Source organism: Aptenodytes patagonicus, chromosome 1 (assembly GCF_965638725.1).
Source record: "Aptenodytes patagonicus chromosome 1, bAptPat1.pri.cur, whole genome shotgun sequence".
Classification (NCBI taxonomy): Eukaryota; Metazoa; Chordata; class Aves; order Sphenisciformes; family Spheniscidae; genus Aptenodytes; species Aptenodytes patagonicus.
The window spans coordinates 207,536,466-207,557,865 of NC_134949.1; the positions used below are offsets into that span (position 1 = coordinate 207,536,466).

Sequence of the window (21,400 nt, forward strand, 5' to 3'; positions counted from 1 at the left end):
GATATAACCTGTTTTCCTTCCTACAGGGTCACTCGAGCTCCTCCTGAGCTTTCCTTCTAGAACCGTCTTGTAACATGGATTCAAGCAAGGTCTTGAGCTGTGTCTGCTGCCAAGTAGTATCTGATATCATAACCTAAATAATGTCACCCTGTCTGCCCCCCCAAGCCCCCACACAGCCATGTGCCCTTACATGATCTCTGTAACCCTCCTGGTGAGGAGGAATTGTCTGTCATGGGGGGTACTGTTGCTCCGGGAAATCTGGACTGAGGAGTATGTGTTTGCTCAGTCTCCTTTATCCTTTCATTATCAGCCCTGCGCAGAACATTTTTCATATAAAATGCTTTACAAACATGCATGAAATAGGAAAATTACTTAAGTGTCACTTCTTTGTAGAATCTAGACCAGATTTCTTACTGCAGTCAGTAATATGCAGGTGTCGGGTAACTGTCACTTTGCAGCAATGCAGGGAAAAGGGGGAGTTTTTTGTTTTAAATTACAGCAGTGGTAGTAACATGAATGGATATGGGTGCACTCCACATAGGACAATCTTCTGTGCTGGGATGAAGATGGTTTTTGGCAAGACTTTTCAAAGACAACGGGTGTAATGCACTGAATGCCAGATCCAGACTACCTGGAAGTTTTTTAAAACCAAATGGAAATGCCCACGGTTCTCTACTGTAATGCAAAGCCTTGTTTTGAAATGGGGGAGAGAGGGAGGTAAAAAGTATGGGAATCTGAAGGGAAAATTGGCCTATCCCTACAGCCTGTGCTGACAAGAAAATTTGGTTCTCTGCTGCCTACATAAGCTATGCTGCAAAAATATTTTATCAGAATTCAGTATTTCTGTCTTCCAAGGAAATAGTTCTGCTCTGCTTGCAGGCATTCAGTGCTGAGCCCGGGACTTCCCGTTCAGCCACAGCGAAGTGTTGCAGCAGATAAAGATTCAACAGGTTGTAGGTAAAATAGCAGTTTCTTATTCAACTCATTGCCAATAGGAACACCTAGCTCTGGAGAACGTGAGGAGACTCTGCTGTTGGGTTAATTATAAATAATCTGATGGGCAACCTTCTACAAGTTGGTTTATAGGAGAGTTACTGAACAATAGAAAGACAATGTTACCAAAATGCTTTTTACCAGACTTCATAAAGAAGGAATGGAAAAAACAGTGGTGAGGAAGTTCTTAAGTTTTTGTTCTGGGGCAATATGAGATGACAAGAAGTGCCAGACAAATGCGTTGTGCCTGTACAAAATAAGAAACAGGGAGATTGTAAGTTTTTACGCCCAAAGGGAAAGATGCAGTGAATTAATTGAAACAAGGAAGGTACTTTAAAACTTGCTATCTTTTGAAACTAAGCAGCAGCTCGACTTTTGTCTGTATGCAAGAAAGGGAGCATGCTCCAGCTTGATAACGCTTAATTCAAATTGAAGACTGGACAGGAGAGCCAGATCAAGAAAAACAGTTTGGAGAGGTAGGCTGGTATTGGAAGTCAGAAGCTCATGGCTTTTGAACACTTGGCATCTAACGTGGGATATATCCGTGATTTCTAAGTCTAACATGACTGGCTACCTATGGATGTCTAATCTGAGGTATACCCTAAGATTTCTGTATCTGTTGAAATAACTACTTCAAGCCACGCGCGTTTCCCCTGGGCCTGACCCGCAGGAGGGGGAGAGGGAGGGAGGGACGCGTGAACCTGGCGAGGAGCGGCGCCAGCGGCAGCAGCGCTGCGGGCTGTGAGGAGCCTGCGCCGGGCGGCAGCGTTGAGGCGGTTCACGGCGGTGGCTCTCTGCGTAAGTCGTATGTTTTTGTGAAGCTCGTATTTAAGTTGGAAACCCTTCTGCAGATGGCTTTATAGCCATCCGAACCACCGCAGTGGCGAAAGGCACAGCGAAACGAAGGCTTCCCTCCGGCTGCCGGCGAAGCAGCGCCCCGGCAGCCCCCTCAGGCGGCTGCGCTCCGGGCCAGGCGCCTCCGGCCCCGCCTCGGACGAGACGTCCGCGCAGGCGGACACCCGCCGGAGCGTTTGTGGCCGGGAGGGGCGCCAGGGGCAGGGTGAGGGCACGGCGGCGTGCCAGGCTAGCCGCTCCGCGGGCCGCCGCCGGTATGCGCGCACGGCACCGCCTCAGCCCGGGCGCCCTATCCGTGGCGACCGACGGGAGCGCGCGGGGGACAGCGCCTGGCCCCGCCCCGCCCGCGGCGCCAGGGGCGGCCGTTCCAGCCAATGGCGGAGCAGCCGCTAGGATGGCCGTCCCGCCCCGCCCGGCCGAAGTCCCCAGCAGGGGGCGCGCGCCCCTCGGCCGGCACCGCTGCGCGCGGCGCTGGGGCGGAGCAGGAGAGGTCCGCGTGCGCGCAGGGACCTGGCGGCCGGTGAGTGGAGCGAGGAGGCGGGCTCGGGGTGGGGAGTGGCGCGGCCGGGAAGGCCGCGTGTCCGGCCGGCCGCCCGCCTTTCTCCCCCGTGAGGGCGGCCGGCGCTCCCCTTTTCGTGGGCGGTGGGGCCGGGGCCTGCTCTGCCCCGGCAGAGCTGTCTCCCACAGTGGAGGGGCCGCGCCGGCTGCGCGCCAGTGGCGTTTGCGGCCCGGGAGGTCCCTCCCAGTGGGGCGGCCTTTAGTGCCCCGGGCCTGGGGGAGGCTCAGGGGTGTCGCGGCCCCTGCTCGGAAGGGGCCGGGGAGGCTTGGGGCGGGAGGGTAACTCCCGGCAGCGTTCGGGCAGCGCGGAGCCTCCTGCCGACCGGCTGCGCTCTGCTCCGGGCTAGATGGCGGCCGCGGAGAGGGCTGGTGGGCGGCGGTGGGCTCGCCTCCCCGGGAGCGTGCTTTCCAGGGTAACCCCTCGCACCAGGAGAGGCGCGGGGGTTATGTACTTGCAGCAGTGGGCGCTCAAAGCCATTAAATACAAGAGGGAACAGGAAAAAAGGGCCGCCTTCGGAAACCGTCCCTGTTCGTCATTCACATGGAGGAGGATAACAGCGGTTCTGGGTCCAGTCTACTCTCCCTCTTTGACTGTGCTTATTAAAAAAGATGAGAATTGGGCTAGAATACGTTATACTTTCCTTCTTCTTCAAGTAGCCACCTGGCCTCTAGACCTTACTTTTTTAATCCAATGCAGTTTCTACATATTTAGTAATCCTCTGAGAGTTTCTCTTCTATAACCTTTTCTGTGTCGCTTTGAAGCACTATGAAGTTTTGTCACCAACAGGGATTCTGTAGCTCAGCAACACCTTGTGTCAAGAACCATCTCCTTTTGATTTTTTTGAACCAGGCTCTTGCAGCCCACGCTTGTTGCCTTCTAGTTCTTGCCTTGGAAAACAGCAGCTGATCTCTGCCCATGGTGTTCATGCCACTCATGATTATACGCTCTGTCATACCCCTTCTCAGTTACTTCTTCCTCATACTCATTCCCTGCAAAAGCTATTCTAGTCTTTGGATGTCTCACTACCCTTCTTGAACCTCTTCTAGTTTCAGTATTTTCTCTGGGTTTTTTTGTTGAGATGAAGGGACCAGAACTGCTGTTTAGTTTTGTTCTGTACGTGTTGGTATCTTGCAGCTCTTGGTAGATCCTTTTAAATTTCTTTGTAAATTCTACTTAATCATGTTCTCATCAGACACCATTCCCACTCAGGCAGGAGACTTCGGGATTATGATATGTGATTCTCCAAAAACATATCAGTGTTTGGTGGCGGCCAGAAAAACACAACAAATGTTAGAATTTTTTAGGAAAAGAAATAGACTGTAACAGAAAACATCATAAAATGAGAGCCTAAATGTGTGATCACCCGTGTCTTAGATATTGTGTAGAACAGTCTCCTCATCTCAAAAAAAAGGGTATATTAGAAGTGTTTAACAAGGATGAGCAAATGTATGGAAAGACTTTTGTCAACCAGTCAATGGAGTGGGTTAAGACCCTTCGGGCTAGAAAAGAGCCAACTTGCAGAGTGAGTGAAGGGGGATGACTTGGAGATGTCTGTGAAATGACATGTGGACTGGTGTGGAGAGAGTGTATGAGGGCTCAACCATTTGCTTTCTCTTCTGATACACGAAGTATTTGCATCACGTGAAGCTAGTAGCCGTGTTCACATCAGGAAGACGTAGTTATTCATAAAATAAAACTTCTTACCAGCTGACATTACAGATTAAAAAACTTTATGTGAATTTAAGGAATACTGGACAAGTGTCTCTAAGAGAACTGCATTCACAGAATAAATCACTTCAGATGCAGAAACAACTCCCGTAGTGGAAAATGGTTAAAGTCTGGGAGAGTGTAGAGTGGGGAGGTATCACATATACTTGCCTTATCTCGCTCCTTCTGAGACAGCTGCTTTTGGCTGCCTTCAGGATAGAGGAATGACCAGTGTCAACCTGTGATCTGAACTAGTACAGCTTTCCTCTTGAACCATTTGCTATGGACATTAACAAAAAGTTCTCTAGACTTAATCTTGAAATGGAGCTGTTCTCAGATCCGTGGCAGGCGAGCTGCTCCTAGTTCACAAATCCTGCCTTGTCCCTCTTTCCCTACTCCACAAAACCATTAGTACATAAGAAAACTGCTTCAGGTTTGTGTGCAGGTCTGTCAGTTCTGCTTTTCTGATGTCCCCCGGCTTGGCCATCCTGTTCAGAGGCCGTTCTGTTTCATGGCACCTGGGCCCCAAAAACTTGAGTTTTTGAGTGTTTCCCAGTTGACTGCAGGGGAACAAGCTGGCTGCCTGTGCTTGAGGATGACCTCTCAGATGTTTGAGAAGTTTTGATTTGTATTAGAAGACTCTGCAAAACAGATGTAGGTATGGCCTAGCATTTCTCTGTCTCTTCTGGCTAGAGCACGCTAGCTAGCAGGAGGACTTTTTTGTCTAAATTACTTTAGACTGATGTATTTCATACACTATGTCCTGTCAGTCATTCCTGTGAAAGTGCATTTGGCGATACTCCCAGTATCTTGTCAAATCATTGACAATCAACTCTTTTTAGGATTTAAAGATCTGAAAAACTGTTTCCAGTTGGAGAGATCCTTTCTCTGGGCTTTTACTCTGGTTGGGACAGACTCCCTCACCACCTATGTGTGGGTTAGTTTGGCCACCCCTCCAATCGTTGTCTGGGGACGTGGTATTTGGATCCCTGTACGTGTTAAGGAGCTGAACCTTGAGCAGAGCGCAGTACCTCCCTGGTTTTAAAGTAGGAGGGCATGTGTCCAGCTTTTCTTGATATGTGTTGCAAACACCATAGATGATGAGCTGTTTGTCTCAAATACTGACTTGGGTGGCTTGGGAAAAATACAGACAACTATATTTAACTCCGTTTCATGCTATCTGTCTTTAGATCCAAGTTACTCTAGAATAAAATCTTTTCTGAAGTTGCACATGTGCTTTTTATATTCTTGGTAAAAGATCTAAAGGGCTAACACCATCCTCTTCCTCCCCACTCCCAGTGATGAACAGAGTGGCTTTCCAGTTGTATTCCTATTCCTTGGCCTTTCAGTAGTTTTTCCTTTCCCCTTCAGCTAAGGGACATTTTATTACAATGAGATGACATCTTTAGGGTACCATAAAAGAATGAGTACTGGAAACTGGCAGAGCAGCAACATGTCCTTCTGCTTGTACGCTGACCAAACAGTATTTCCAAGTTGTGTGGGCATTTGGGGAGGCCTGACTTACAGACACGAGTTAGGTTGACGCTACCTTTTTGGCAGAGAAATGTTAGCCTGTCATCTTCGGTGCAACCTATCAGTAAAAGCTCTGAAGAAGCAGTTGTGTACTTTACAATGAGAGTATTTTTTGAGGTGGCTTTGTAAATATGGATCCCACCTCCTCCTGCCTTCCCCCACAGAAGAGGAGCTTCCTCTCAAGTAGTGCTGTGGATCTAGAAGGATCTGACCTCTGGAGCAAGCTACGTTTTCTGTCTTTATGGCGTGAGCAATGGTGCAAGGGCACACGGGGCACTTGTCTCAACTGACCTGATGACTGCAGGTTTCCAAACTTCTCTGGATGGGGGCACACAGTTACCTTTGGGCATAGAAGCCGCACTCTATCTCAAAGAGTACTGATTTCCAGATGATCATAACTGCATAATTATGGGTGGACCAAATGTACAGGGGACCAAAGGAATTTTTGAGTGGGGTAAATTTTCCATAGTGTTCCTTCTAACTTGGTTTGTTTTTTTTTTTCCCCTCCACTTTAGAATTTGGCTATATAAAATTTCAGTTTTCATACATGACAACTAGAAACTAATGTTAAATAGGTACAGTATTCTTGTGTAGACAAGACCTTGGAGTCTCCTGTGCTACTATTTTCACTTGGTATTCATCTCTTTTCATTTATTTTTTGTTTTCTTTGAAGAGCTTTTGCTCCATAGTGATGACATTTACCTGAACAGTTCATCAGCTAATAAGAGAGAGATTGAGCTGTGCAGAGGAGAAGGGACTAAGGAGTCTGCAGGCACCTCCACCCCCTTCATCCTAGCTGCTGTAGGCCATGTGGTGTAGTTGTAGTCACCTCACTTTTCCCGTTTTATGGGTAGATCTGGCCCTTTAGAGGCCAGTAGCATTCAAATTTGCCATTTTACCCTATGAACACAACCCTGCCTGTTCATGTTCCACTGTATCTGTGGGAGTTTACCCCCTTTTTCTCCTGCTTTCCTTTAGATGAACTTTGACTTCACCATGAGTCTTATTTTTCCAAACTCTGTATGCAGTGTTCTTGAGCTGTTCTTGGAGATCTGATTTCTTTATTGTTTTGCTTTTTAATTAGGTGCAAATGCAACACTTAATAGTAAAGATGATTTGCCACATTGCTAGTTTTAAACCTTGTATTCCTATTAATACAAGGGTTTAACGTAAGTAATATGGCTGTATCAGCACTGTATGTATTATGAATGCTCTGAATCCCAGGGCATTCCTAAAATGTAACCCCATCCCCCTGTGTGGCTCTTGTAGAGAGTCTGTATGAGAACAGAGTGCAGGCTGCTCCTGGAGGGACCCAAGACCTGGGGCAAGCGCGGATGGGCAAGCTGGAGCCTCAGAGCTCAGGGCCCTTGGGAGTTAATAGAATTTACAGGTTCCCTAAGCGCCAGAGGAACTCTGGGCTTCTCTGCTTACTCCCATCCTCCTGCCAAACTTTCAGGGTTGTTTCTGGACTTGAGAGCAGTGAACTTTCTGGGAGGGGTATAGAGGGGCTTTCAAACAGTAGAACTTTCTCCCTTGAAGCTGAAGGAATTTACAAGTCTTGTTCACATAAACTCACTTACTTTAATAGTTTTCTGATGTGGTTTTTGAGCATGAAAATTTCTTCATGCTAATGACCTAAGTCAGTGTATGTAGATGATATATGTATGCTCAGAAAAATATCTTCAATTTTGAAGGTGTTCTTAATAGATGTACATAATATTTCTACCATACGTTCTGAGCTACCTCTCCTTGCAACCTCACAGTTAATTACTGCTTGGTTCCTAAGGCTTTAATTTACAAACCAAAAGGGAGACTATTAAAAAAATCAACTAAAAAAATATTTGTAGAAAAAAGATGTCTATGGCTGTATGCCTTTTTATCTACTGAAACAACGGGTAATGCTTCATCAGCAATTTTATCTGTGAGGATTTCATTTCATGGGCATGGATTTAGTCCTTGCAAATGCCTATATGGGCTCACTGAACATAAAATCAAGATTTCAACTTTTGACTTATGAACTGCAAGTTTGCATCTGTTTCAGTTTCTTAGTGTCAAAGCACAGATGTGTCCTTGCCTAGGCGATAATAGCAAACCAGATTACTACATGTATGATGCACTTAATAAAAAAGAAAGTTGTGAGATGAGGAGTGATTTTAAACTTGTAACATCTGTCCTAATGAAAAAAGTTCTTGTATAGGGCCTAAAATGGATTGTAGCATTGCGTATTGTTAGAGCATTGTTGCTAAAAACTATATTATCTGTGTGAACTTGCAGTCATTTTTATAGTAAATACTTTAAATAATACATAATTTAATAATATAAATAATTTCAAAGCAGTTATGTTTTATTCAACACAAAACTAGGGACAAAATTAGCGATTTTGGTTTTACTAGGTAGCTTGACTCCAGAATTCTCCTCTTGCATGAGGCTAATGGCATAGGTGGGTCTTTAGGCTCTGAACGATTCCCTATTTGGCCAACCCGGCCTGAGAAGCCAGCAAGTCAATAAACAATACTCTGAAAAAGCCAAGCACTTTACTTTTCGCACATGTAGGTGCGTACCGTGTCAGTGGAATGGCAGAGTAATTATTCTAGTGAATAGTGATGAGTTATTTCACAGTGGCAGGTTAATGGTACCATTTTTCCAGCAAGCAGGGAGAAGCTGTGTTTTAGGAAATGTCTTGAAAGCTCTTCTAGGGCAAGTAGCATGGAGGGAAGGGTGGAAGGGGAGGAGACCGTGAATTCTGGAATTCTTGTTGTAATGCAGGGAATGGGGAGAAGAAGAACCGTGAGTAGCTATATTTCAAATTATACTTAACTTTTGAAGTTGCACGCAGTTCAGATGGCACGCGGTTCTCTCGGTGACTTCTGCACAAAGGCAGGCGTACGCCCATTTCCAAGTTCTGTTAAACTCATTGCTTGTGTACTAGTTCTTAGATCAGACACAGAGAGAATGGGTTTCTTGAGAGAAGAATCTTTTCCAGTTTTCTCCAGTACTTTTCACATGCTGGCTTCCTGTTTTCATCCCCTTCGTTCCACGAGGTGTCTCTGTCTCTTCTGGGAAGGACACCAACGCTTCAGCTTTCCCCCCAGGCAGATGCTGCTTAGCTGCCTGGGGTGAGCAGGGTTAAGTGATACTGTGCAGCATAACCCAGTTAAAGAGTTTTCTGCAAAGGGCTGTACTTTTCTGGTAGTACATACCGTGTCTTTTTGATAGGAGTTATGTCTATGTTCTTATGCACAAAATACACGAATTTTCAGTCAAGTAGTGTTATCTTAGAAAAACATTTTCTTGAGTTTCTTGCTGCTTTTGTTTATAGAAGGTTTCTGGCATTCAGAGGAATCTTTTTATGGTGTGGAAGTTAAAGCCAGGTGATGCTGATCCTAGAATGCTAGTTTACTTCATTTTCATAGAATCATAGAATCATTAAGGTTGGAAAAGACCTCTAAGATCATTGAGTCCAACCGTCAACCCAACACCACCATGCCCACTAAACCATGTCCCTAAGCGCCTCATCTACACATCTTTTAAATACTTCCAGAGATGGGGACTCAACCACTTCCCTGGGCAGCCTGTTCCAATGTTTAACCACTCTTTCAGTAAAGAAATTTTTCCTCACGTCCAATCTAAACCTCCCCTGGCACAACTTGAGGCCGTTTCCTCTTGTCCTATCGCTAGTTACTTGGGAGAAGGGACCGACACCCACCTCGCTACAACCTCCTTTCAGGGAGTTGTAGAGAGCAATGAGGTCTCCCCTCAGCCTCCTTTTCTGCAGGCTAAACAGTCCCAGTTCCCTCAGCCACCCCTCATAAGACTTGTTCTCCAGACCCCTCACCAGCTTTGTTGCCCTCCTCTGGACACGCTCCAGCACCTCAACGTCCTTCTTGTAGTGAGGGGCCCAAAACTAAACACAGTATTCGAGGTGTGGCCTCACCAGTGTCGAGTACAGGGGCACGATCACTTCCCTACTCCTGCTGGCCACACTATTTCTGATACAGGCCAGGATGCCGTTGGCCTTCTTGGCCACCTGGGCACATTGCTGGCTCACGTTCAGCCGGCTGTCAACCAGCACCCCCAGGTCCTTTTCCGACAGGCAGCTTTCCAGCCACTCTTCCCCAAGCCTGTAGCGCTGCATGGGGTTGTTGTGGCCGAAGTGCAGGACCCGGCACTTGGCCTTGTTGAATCTCATACAATTGGCCTCGGCCCATCGATCCAGCCTGTCCAGGTCCCTCTGCACAGACTTCCTACCCTCAAGCAGATCAACACTCCCGCCCAACTTGGTGTCGTCTGCAAACTGACTGAGGGTGCACTCGATCCCCTCATCCAGATCATTGATAAAGATATTGAACAAGACCGGCCCCAGTACTGAGCCCTGGGGAACACCGCTCGTGACCGGCCGCCAACTGGATTGAACTCCATTCACCACAACCCTCTGGGCCCGGCCGTCCAGCCAGTTTTTGACCCAGCGCAGAGTCCACCTGTCTAAGCCGTGAGCCGCCAGCTTCTCTAGGAGAATGCTGTGGGAGACGGTGTCAAAGGCCTTGCTGAAGTCCAGGTAGACCACATCCACAGCCTTTCCCTCGTCCACTAGGCGGGTCACCTGGTCATAGAAGGAGATCAGGTTGGTCAAGCAGGACCTGCCTCTCATGAACCCGTGCTGGCTGGGCCTGATCCCCTGGTTGTCCCGCTCATGCCTTGTGAGCGCCCTCAAGATGAACCGCTCCATAATCTTCCCCGGCACCGAAGTCAGGCTGACAGGCCTGTAGTTCCCCGGATCCTCCTTCCGGCCCTTCTTGTAGATGGGGGTCACATTGGCAAGCCTCCAGTCGTCCGGGACCTCCCCCGTTAACCAGGACTGCTGATAAATGATGGAGAGCGGCTTGGCGAGCTCCTCCGCCAGGTCCCTCAGCACTCTCGGGTGGATCCCATCCGGCCCCATAGACTTGTGAGCGTCCAGGTGGCGTAGCAGGTTGTTGACTGCTTCCCCTTGGATTATGGGGGGTTCATCCTGCTCGCCGTCCCTGTCTTCCAGCTCGGGGGGCCGAGTACCCTGAGGATAACTGGTCTGCCTGTTAAAGACTGAGGCAAAGAAAGCATTAAGTACCTCAGCCTTTTCCTCATCCTCGGTGACAATGTTCCCCCCTGCATCCAATACAGGATGGAGATTCTCCTTGGCTCTCTTCTTGTCATTAATATATTTGTAAAAACACTTTTTGTTGTCTTTAAGGACAGCGGCCAGATTGCGTTCTAGCTGGGCTTTTGCCTAATTTCCTCTCTGCACAACCTAACGAGATCCCTGTACTCTTCTTGAGTTGCCTGCCCCTTCTTCCACAAGCGGTAAACTCTCCTTTTTTTCCCGAGTCCCAGCAAGAGCTCCCCATTCAGCCAGGCCGGTCGTCTTCCCCGCCCATTCTTCTTACGGCGTACAGGGACAGCCTGCTCCTGCGCCTTTAAGACTTCCTTCTTGAAGATCGTCCAGCCTTCCTGGACCCCTTTGCCCTTCAGGACCGTCTCCCAAGGGACTCTCTCAACCAGTGTCCTGAACAGGCCAAAGTCCGCCCTCCGGAAGTCATGGTTGCTGTTTTGCTGGCCCCCCTCCTTACTTCACCGAGAATCAAGAATTCTATCATTTCATGGTCGCTAAGCCCAAGATGGCCTCTGACCACCACATCTCCCACCAGTCCTTTTCTGTTTATAAACAGCAGGTCGAGCGAGGCATCTCCCCTGGTAGGCTCACCTACCAGCTGTGTCAGGAAGTTGTCTTCCACACACTCCAGGAACCTCCTAGACTGTTTCCTCTCTGCCGTGTTGTATTTCCAGCAGACATCCAGGAAGTTGAAGTCCCCCACGAGAACAAGGGCTAGCGATTGTGAGACTTCTGCCAGCCGCTTGTAGAATACTTCGTCCGCCTCTTCATCCTGGTTGGGTGGTCTCCTTCCTCGCCTGTCCCTTCTGAAGAGTTTAGAGCCATCCATTGCAGCACTCCAATCGTGGGAGTCACCCCACCATGTTTCTGTGATGGTGACTAAGACATAGCTATCTCGCTGCACAATGGCTTCCAGCTCCTCCTGTTTGCCACCCATGCTGCGTGCATTGGTGTAGATGCACTTGAGCTGGGCTATTGATTTTGCCCCCAGCATTGGCATGCCACCCCTAGGCTCATCTCTAGTGAGCCTGGTTTTATCCCCTTCACCCTTCGGACCTAGTTTAAAGCCCTCTCGATGAGCCCTGCCAATTCACGAGCGAGAATCCTTTTCCCCCTGTGAGACAGATGAACTCCATCTGCCGCCAGCAGGCCTGGTGCCGTGTAAACATGATCAAAAAAGCCAAAATTCCGCCGATGGCACCAGCCCCTGAGCCACGTGTTGATCAGGTGTGTTTTCCTGTTCCTTTCAGTATTCTTCCCTGCCACTGTAGGGATTGAGGAAAACACTACCTGTGCTCCCGATCCTTCAACCAATCGCCCCAGTGCCCTGAAATCCCTTTTGATCACTGCAGGACTTCTCTCTGCAACCTCATCACTGCCAGCCTGTATAACCAACAGCGGGTAGCAGTCGGCAGGCCGTACCAGACCAGGGAGTTTCCTAGTGATGTCTCTGACCCGGGCCCCAGGGAGGCAGCAGACTTCCTTGTGGGATGGGTCTGGTTGGCATATCGGGCCCTCTGTTCCCCTCAGAAGGGAATCGCCTATGACAATTACCCTCCTTTTTTTCTTAGCAGATGCAGTCATAATGCGTGGGGCTGACTGCCTCACCCTAGGCAACCCAAGTGTTTTTGAGTCAGAATTGTGTGACTTTTGGACATGGGAAGGAATGACCAGTAGCTATCATTATTTCTAGGAGGGAAGAGAATAATTTCTATAGGATTTGCCATATCCGCTAAAGACTTTTTTTTCTGCAGGCTGATACAAAAAAGGTATATGGATTCAGGAAATCAAGAACTGTAATGACAACTTTCCTGTAAGAATGCAAGCCAAATCTGTGTTGTATAGAAAGGGAATAGTGTTGCTGGTGTTCCTGAATTCTCTCTGGAGACATGTTATTTCCAATCTGCCTCTCACTGGTTTAAGAGCTCCTAAGTAGAGGGAATATGTTTTCTCTTGTTAGGAGGTTTTCCTAGTTAGCTGTTAGACTAAGTCTGCATCATCGGTGGAGGTTGTTTTACCTCAGGAGACTATGCCGTTACTAAAAGCGTTCCCCATTGAAAAGGGTTAATTTAATTTTTTTTTCTCTGGTTGATGTCTAGAAAAATGGATGATGATGATGATGACATTCCCCAGCTTTCATCCCATACGTTGGCTGCCCTCCAGGAGTTCTATTTGGAACAGCAGCAGAGAGAGGGCATGAAGACCTCTCAAGGGTTTAATCAATATTCCATTGGTTCAATAGAAGAAGACTGGGTAAGAAACTATAAATTTCAATGAAAGAAGCAGGGTTAGAGGAGTAACCTTTACCGAGTTTCTTTTGTGGATGGATAATGAAATGAAATTAAAAAAGGGAACACTCAAGATGTTCCTAGAGTAGCAAAATCAAACTATTCATGGACAGTAACATTGTAGGGATATTTGCTTTAATATTAAATCTGAGTATAGTTGTCTGTTCTACATGTGGGGGGGGGGTACAAACTGAAATTACGTGGAGAGGGAATAAAGCTGCCAACAGAAGCATCTATCCGTTCTGGAAATTTTAACTCCAGCCTGGCATGTGAAGGTAGTAAAGATTCTTCCCTGAGTTTGAGACAAACACAGTGTAACAAGATCAAGTGATCTTTCCTTTCACATCATTTTTCTTCCTGTGTTTTATTTCTTTGGTTTTGTGGATGGCTGCTTTGCTGCTTTTTTTCCTTCTGACAGACTGATTTTTGATTTGTCTCTGGGTTGGTTTTTTTTTTTTACTCTTCCTTTTTCTGATCTCTTCTGATTTAGTATTTTATATCCTTTGTTTCCTTCTATACTGTCCCTTTTCAAGTTCCTTTTTCCTCTTCTCCTAAAGTAACTCAATTTAAGAGCACATAAATATTGTGCATCTGCACACTGGGTTTGAACTAACCTCGTCAGTGACTTTGCATTACTTGGTTTTCCTGATACTGCAGTAAATGCTTTGGAAACACACAGTGTAAGCTACCTGCTGCGTGTCGCTGGATTACAGAAGTAAAAAGACTGTCAGGAAAATAGTCACCTTTCCAGCTTTACAGTTTATGAACTGAGAAGTTGCTGTGGATTTTGGTTTTCTTCAAGTATGACTCACCACACCTAACTGTACATAGCACAGTCAGAAGATTTGATGTTGTTTGTAATTGTGCATTATCTTTCCCAGCAACTGAGCCAGTTTTGGTACAGTGATGAAACTGCATCATGCCTGGCTAATGAAGTGGTTGTGGCAGCTGGAAAAGGTGGCAGGTAGGTTTTAATAGTTACGTTGTAGAAGTAACATGTCTTTTCTGTAAATATATTTCGTTTCTACTATGTAGACAGAGCATGCAGTTTAATTCATTACTCATTCTACTTCATCTTTGTTCAATTGAGATATTGCAGAAATGCTTTGCTGTTATTAATTGTTCATACTGATCTTACCATTTAGCATTTCATTGAATGTTGTAGGCTCTGCCTTGTAAAAGTTTACTATGAATCTTTTTATTTTTTGAGAAATACAAAGAGCTCCAGAGTATATTAATGACTTGTAATTCTTTTCTCTGTTTTCATACAATGTTTCTGTAGAACAGATGGAAAAACTTGGTTTTCTTCCTATTTCTATAAGGAGTCATTTTTAATTTTAAGTTTTCAAGTATATTTCTTTGCTGTTCTGAAACAAGATTTTCTCTGTCGTTAAGCTTAAGGTCTTTGTGCAGCATGGAGGTTGAATAGGTAATGGCTTTAATACTTAAAACTCTGTTACTAAAGTAATTATTTGTTAGAATGGAGGAAGAATAGCTTACGTTTTTGGGACTAATGTTTAAAATGTTTTCCCAAAGCAGCCCTGAGGACTGCTGTAGGGTTTTTTTTTGTTGTTGTTTGCCTTTTAAATTAATATTCTAAGTTATTGTCTCTTTTTCAGGATAGCATGTGTTAGTGCACCAAGTGTGTACCAGAAACTGAAAGAACAGGATGGTAAAGATTTTTCAGTGTGTATACTGGAGTACGACAGAAGGTTTTCTGTATATGGAGAAGAATTTATCTTCTATGATTACAACCACCCTTTGAACTTACCTGAAAATCTCCTGCCACACAGTTTTGACATCGTAATAGCAGATCCTCCCTATCTGTCTGAGGAATGTCTTAAAAAAACTGCAGAGACCATCAAATACTTAACAAAAGGAAAGATTCTGCTTTGCACAGGTATAATTAATAAAAATATTAGGTAACCATTAAGCATCTTTTTCTCTCTCTCAAAAGACAAACTTACTTAAGTGAGAAAAATACTAACTCAATAATACTAATTTATCATTAATTCAAGGAGGAATATGTCTCCTAAGCTTTTTATTGGAATACTTTAGTTCAACCTTTATTTTAAACTGAAGGCATGTGTTTTTTAATAGTTGAAGTCAGTACTTCTTTCATATGGCATTACCAGTTTTACTAAATTTTTGAAGAATTATAAGATCATCCTGCAGAGTTCCAGAAATATTTTTTTTTCATATGAAAGGGCCACTCTCTATAATTGCAATGATTGAAATCTGGGTATGACAAACATAGGTGCAACTTATTGTTAATGTCTTATTCAATAACCTTACGAATTTGTGATTTTTTTAAACGCGACAATAGCTGCAGGATTTCAGCTGCCACATACTACTTAGCATCTAAGGTGAGCTAAGTAGAAAGAATGACAAATAGGTTGGAATGGCCTTTGCTGAGTAAAGTGGGATGATTTTAGCTAAGTCTTGAAAAGAAAACCGAAGTCAACTTTTTCTTATTTTCATATTACCTGTCCTTACTGGTAAACATAGAAATTGTAATGTGAATGAATGTATGAGGGGATTCTGCCACTGTGATTCAAGTAAGGAGATCTTAGGCACTGAAATACAGCAGGAGGAATTAAAAACCAGTGATGAGAGCAGTGAAACTGGATAACTTACCAGCTGTACTTGCAGGTCCTTCTTTATGAAGATGCACTTGCTGGTTTAAGAAGCTATGAGTATCTACCTTAGTCATGGTGTTTCTTAAACTGTATTCTTATTACAAGACATCTGAAGACATCCAGGAAACTTTTGCAAAAAAACAAAGGACAAAACTCCTCTATACATACAATTTGAGGGAAGTCAACAAAGCAGGCAAAATAAAGAAAAATTAAAATAATATATGGCCATAGAAAGCCCACTTCTTTGTTTAATTGCACATGGCAGTCATGCACAAGGAATGTTCTCAGAATTTTTTTCCCTAAAATGGATAGGTCGTCCTTCAGTTTACAAAGTTTGAGAAATACTGCTCAAGGAAGTGATTTCTCAGTGTGTAGCTGTAAATACTGCACTATGGTTTATTTAAGTGGAAGAGTATACGTAATCTGTTTGCATTTCCCATGGCTCCCTACCATGTAATTTCTTTGGCACGTAGCAAGAAGATTGAGTTCAAGTTTCTGTTTTCTATAAAAGGGGCACTGATCTTACCCTCTGTCATGGTTTAACCCCAGCTGGCAACTAAGCACCACGCAGCCACTTGCTCACTCCCCCTGCAGTGGGATGGGGGAAAAGAATCGCTAGGCACCCAACGTGGGGCTCGAAGGGTTCGAGATAACGACAGGTTTGATTGGAATGTGCTAGATTGAATTTATAGCTGTTATTGCTGTTTAGCTATTAATTGGCAGGCTCCTGTGCTTGCCATGGGGCTTGCTTGCCTTACTGTATATTAGAGTCTAGTGCTCATTAGTGGCTGCTTTTTGCTTTCGCTGCTTGCTGTACTGCTTATCATCTTACTCTGCTGTGCCTGGGAACATTTTGATAACAGCAATGGCGATGCGCCTGGGCTGGCAGATGGCCAGGGCATCGCTGCTGTTTCTGTGCTGCTGTACTGGACAGGCTGGAACTCCAGTGTGAACTCGAGTCGAAGGGACTGTGACCTGTGGATGAGTCCACGTGGGAGCAGGACACCCTGAAGCATCTGTGGCCGTGAATAAGCACATGCCAGAGCAGGTACATCTCGAAGTGTCTGTGGCCATGGTTATGTCTGTGCTGCAGCAGGTATGCCTCTGAAGGGATTGTGGCCCCAGGAAAGTCCACACTGGAGAAGGTACACCTCAAAGCATCTGTGGTTGTGGATAAGTCCATGGTGCAGCAGGTACACCTTGAAGCATCAGTGGCTATACATGAGGTTGTGCTGGAGCACCTCAAAGCGTGTGGCCATGGATAAGCCCACGACAGAGCAGGTACACCCCTGGAGGGACTGCAGCTGTGGGTAAGGCCATATTGGAGCAGGTTTACTTCTGAAGGGACTGTGGCTGTGGGTAAGGCCATGCTGGACCAGGTATATCTGTGAAGGCATTGTGGCCCATGGAGAAGGCCATGCTGGAACAGGTGCACCTCAAAGCAACTGTGGCTGTGGATAGGTCTGTGCCGCAGCAGGTGTACCCCTGGAGAGACTGTGGCTCACAGATAAGGCTCCACTTGGAGCAGGTACAACCCTAAGGGACTGCAGTCTGTGCGTTAGTCCAAGCCAAAGCAGGGGCAAGGGGAGGAGTTCATTGCAATGCTAAACCTGATGGTCTGGTCCAAAGGGACCCGGGGTGGAGATTGTAATGGAAATACCTTTAAATTGTTGTAACCCATGATTTGAGTTGCATGTTATGGGAATTACTATAGCAGGAACCACCTGAACCAATGGAGGACAAGCCTTACAAGAAGCAGTGCAAGTGCAGCAGTGACCTGACCTGAGCTGGCTTTGGTGCCCAGTAACTCCACGCAACACACCACCTCTCCTGTCCTGCGTGACCACCATAACAGATGGAGCCCAAAGTCATGGACTAAATGAATTCAGTGGACATTTTGTGGACATTTTATGGACATTTTACAGGGGTGGTCCATAGACTAAGGGAATGATACCTGTGTGCTATATCAAAGGATGGGAAGGGTGGTGGTGGTTAATGAGGATGTATTGCACAGTGTGGGACCTGAGCATGATGTAAATGGTATGGAATAAGGGGTGGAGAATGTGCTGGTTTTGGCTGGGATAGAGTTAATTTTCTTCACAGTAGCTACTATGGGGCTATGTTTTGGAATTGTGCTGGAAACAGTGTTGATAATACAGGGATGTTTTCGTTACTGCTGAGCAGTGCTTACTCAGAGTCAAGGCCTTTTCTGCTCCTCGCACCACCCCACCAGCGAGTAGGCTGGTGGTGCACAAGAAGTTGGGAGGGGACACGGCCAGGACAGCTGACCCCGGCTGACCAAAGGGATATTCCACACCATATGACGTCATGCTCAGCATAGAAAGCTGGGGGAAGAAAGAGGAAGGGGGGAACATTCAGAGTGATGGCATTTGTCTTCCCAAGTAACCGTTACATGTGACGGAGCCCTGCTTTCCTGGAGATGGCTGAACACCTGCCTGCCGATGGGAAGGAGTGAATGAATTCCTTGTTTTGCTTTGCTTGCGTGCGCGGCTTTTGCTTTACCTATTAAACTGTCTTTATCTCAACCCATGAGTTTTCTCACTTCTAGTCTTTTGATTCTCTCCCCCATCCCACCGGGGGGTGAGTGAGCCAAGCGGCTGTGTGGTGCTCAGTTGCCGGCTGGGGTTAAACCATGACACCCTCTACCTATTTTTATGAAACTTCTCAAACATTCATTTCTTTGGGGCGTCTTCCATTCTTTCAGATTTATTTTAAATTTCCCAATAGATTCAGTTGTTAAAGAGGGCTGACAGCGTAGCTGCTTTAAGCCTTGCTTCCTTAAAAAAAGCAGACTCTATATATATGTGTTTGGGAGGAGCTATTAAAAAAGCCCAAACGTTACTGTTTTTCTCATCGAATACTAATTATTTTTGCTGCAGGTGCAATCATGGAGGAACAGGCAGCAAAGCATCTTGGTGTGAAGATATGCAAGTTTATTCCAAAACACTCGCGAAATTTAGCCAATGAATTTCGATGTTATGTGAACTATGCCTCTGGACTGGACTGATTCTCATAAGAAGATCTACAACTTTTTCAGTCAAGCTCCTTTCTGTTTTTTATCAGTGACTCCACATTTCTCAATGCTGAAATACTCAGCTCCAAGTACTGTTTTCTGGGCTAGCTTTAATCAACATGGTGTGACAGCCTCTGTCTTTTAAATGTGTAAGCATTTACAGTTACTGTGTTTTGTATCTTACCTGTTAGGTAAATGGGGACCAAACAATGCAGGTGCTGGACAATGGGAACTTCTCTGTTAGAGTTTCATTCTAACTGGTAGTTTTTACCATTCAAGGACTCTTCAGTGACCTCTCTGAAGTGATTTTAGCTGGTTGGCTTATGACAACACATAGGTGCTTGCCTCACAGACATCAGAATCGTCATTGCATCAGAACTGATGACTTGGTAGCTAGTGGATGGTTGAAAGAGCATGAATAGTGGTCTCCTTTCAACCTTGAGAGATGCTCCCTTAATAAAAGGATTGAGAGATGTTCTGAATGTGTCATGTGTTTTCAGATTCATTATCCAGCTGGCTGATGTTTTTATAAAGGATAACTAGAAGAGAAAATAGCTCTCCTTCTGGGGAGGCCTCTCCAGTTGCTTTTAATAATAATCAGAACTACCTACCAGTTGCCAAGTAAGATAAGACCTACTATCCACTATTGTTGCCAGACTGGCTTTTTAAAAATTTGTGGTTATTTCACCTTTTCTCTAAAGCCTTGTCACAAACCCAGGCTTTCTTGTGGAAAAAGATAAGATCCATTTTGTCATCACTTACCACCATACAAACTTGTGTATGTACGTATGCTGTACTAGAGAAAAAGTAATGTAAGTTGTTAAACGTCTCTTTGCAGAAGTACGGCACATTTATTTTGCGATGTATGTGTTAGCGCAACAGAAAGTCATGAGCTTTTAGAAAACCACACAACTAGGCTGTTCTACTTACTAGTTAAGCTAATCTCCAGAGGTGGTACAAACGTGATGTCTCCTTGAAAAAAGGACAATAAAGATTTCCCCATTAGAGAGAGCTTTACTTTCATTAAGAATCCTGTACACTAGTCAGGCCAAATCACCTGAATACAAAGTAATTACTAAATAAAAATGCAACACATCAACCACTCCTTGCATTAGTGCTTCAGACCGTGTTCATGGGTTCTCACTCTGAGTTACTGTTGGTTATGAGATACGTCTGTAGTACTGTGACCCATACATGTTAGTCCCTTAAATCTTGAATCATAATGGATCTGATTAAATACAGTGCCTGCTTTTTAGTAAATTTCAATATCAAGCTAAAGATGATGTCAAGTTTGTAGTGACAAGAACAGTCCTTTTTTTCCAATTGCCCAGTTTTATCTGCCTCCTGTTCCACAGACAGCAGCAGAGCAGTAGAATAGAAGCATCTTAAAAATCGTTGAATTTTACAAAACCACTGAGGTATAACAATGTATTGATAAACTCCCACTGTTTCTAATAGACAAATGTTAAATTTTATATACAAGGTTTTGGCTATATTTCAATCAAAATAGATGATACATTAGAAAAACTTTGCTTTGGGATAGTAGAGCTTTTTGGTAACTGGGAATTTTTAAAGCCAGTTTTGACTAACCTTTTGACTACACTACTGATGTATTTTTGGGTGAAAGCTGGTTCATAAATTCCAAGGCACTCAAGGCACTTTATCAGCTATAAATATACTTTACAAAACATAAATACTTGTCTTTATATGCCATATTTATATATTGGGATTGTGTAAAAGGCTAACAGAAATGCTGCATCTACAAAATGAAGCACCTAAACTGAAGTATTAAGAAATGTATTTTGCGGTGGGGATAAATCTGATTAAGCTTGTGAGACAAGACTTTTAATAAGGTAGAGATAATACTCATGTTTCTGTGTGTTTCTGCTGTTTGGATGCAGATATTCCCATCTGGTGGAGTAAATAAATGAGCAGGAATAACGTAGATGGAATATAATCCTCTCTCCGCACTCAGAGAATTGTGCTTCCTGAGCTGGACACAACACTGGTTCATAAATACCTGTCCAAGCCACTGTTGCTCTCTTCTCCATTTTCCAAGAGATCCGTTCACTTCCTAAGGCTTTTCCCTCCTCACATTTTGTATCTGCTGCTTCCTCCCCCTTCTTCCCCCATATAGTGTTCCTGCGTTTAATGATACCAGTTTTCTTTCTCTTTCACACGCCTTGGTTTCTATCAGGCTGGTAATAGGTATTGTTAAAACGAGAAAAGTGCAGCAGAGGAAGAGCTCGCAGAGAGAGTGGAGACCGGGCTCTTCTGACAGTCTCCTTGAGCCCATGGCTGACACAGTTTTGCCTTTCAAACCAGAAGCCTTCCTTGCTGCTGAACCCAATAAAGCCAGAATCCCCCCCTGAAAATGACTGCCCGCAGGTGACATACAGCTGGGTTTAGCTGTTTTCCAGGAGGCCGTGCCATTACTTTTACATGGCCAGTTTCAAAATGAAGCAAACCAGAATGTTAAATGCATAGGTATTGGCACAAATCTATGCTTCACAATTGTAAACTGTTTTGTTTATTACCTCAATGTCTTGCACACCAAGCAGATGGAGACAATGAAGTAACTCCTGAAACTTTATTTCTAACTACGTAAAGGCTTCAAGTGGGACAGGTATGATTGCCAGAAGGGAT

The 21,400-nt window shown here is 45.0% G+C and overlaps 1 protein-coding gene across 3 annotated transcripts; it reads left to right on the top strand.

Annotated features, from left to right (window-relative positions):
* The first annotated feature begins 1,731 nt into the window (after positions 1–1,731).
* EEF1AKMT1 (EEF1A lysine methyltransferase 1) lies at positions 1,732–19,232 on the top strand. 3 transcript variants are annotated; one of them, XM_076328117.1, is made up of 5 exons: positions 1,732–1,791; positions 12,893–13,046; positions 13,963–14,045; positions 14,701–14,981; positions 18,621–19,232. In XM_076328117.1, exons 2-5 carry the CDS (start codon positions 12,897–12,899, stop codon positions 18,746–18,748), a joined length of 642 nt encoding a protein of 213 aa, XP_076184232.1. In that variant the 5' UTR covers positions 1,732–1,791; positions 12,893–12,896; the 3' UTR covers positions 18,749–19,232. The 3 variants fall into 3 exon arrangements, with proteins under 3 accessions (XP_076184232.1, XP_076184231.1, XP_076184230.1); XM_076328116.1 differs by lacking the exon at positions 1,732–1,791 and adding an exon at positions 2,307–2,368; XM_076328115.1 differs by lacking the exon at positions 1,732–1,791 and having other exon boundaries at positions 12,885–13,046.
* Positions 19,233–21,400: the final 2,168 nt, after the last annotated feature.

What these genes read in the sequence shown, in the direction of transcription:
- EEF1AKMT1 (XM_076328115.1), top strand. Translation starts at nt 12,885, where the DNA reads ATGTCTAGAAAAATGGATGATGATGATGATGACATTCCCCAGCTTTCA. An exon ending in GCAGCTGGAAAAGGTGGCAG is followed by an intron (nt 14,046 to 14,700) that starts GTAGGTTTTAAT and finishes TCTCTTTTTCAG; the next exon opens with GATAGCATGTGTTAGTGCAC. An exon ending in AAAGATTCTGCTTTGCACAG is followed by an intron (nt 14,982 to 18,620) that starts GTATAATTAATA and finishes TTTTTGCTGCAG; the next exon opens with GTGCAATCATGGAGGAACAG.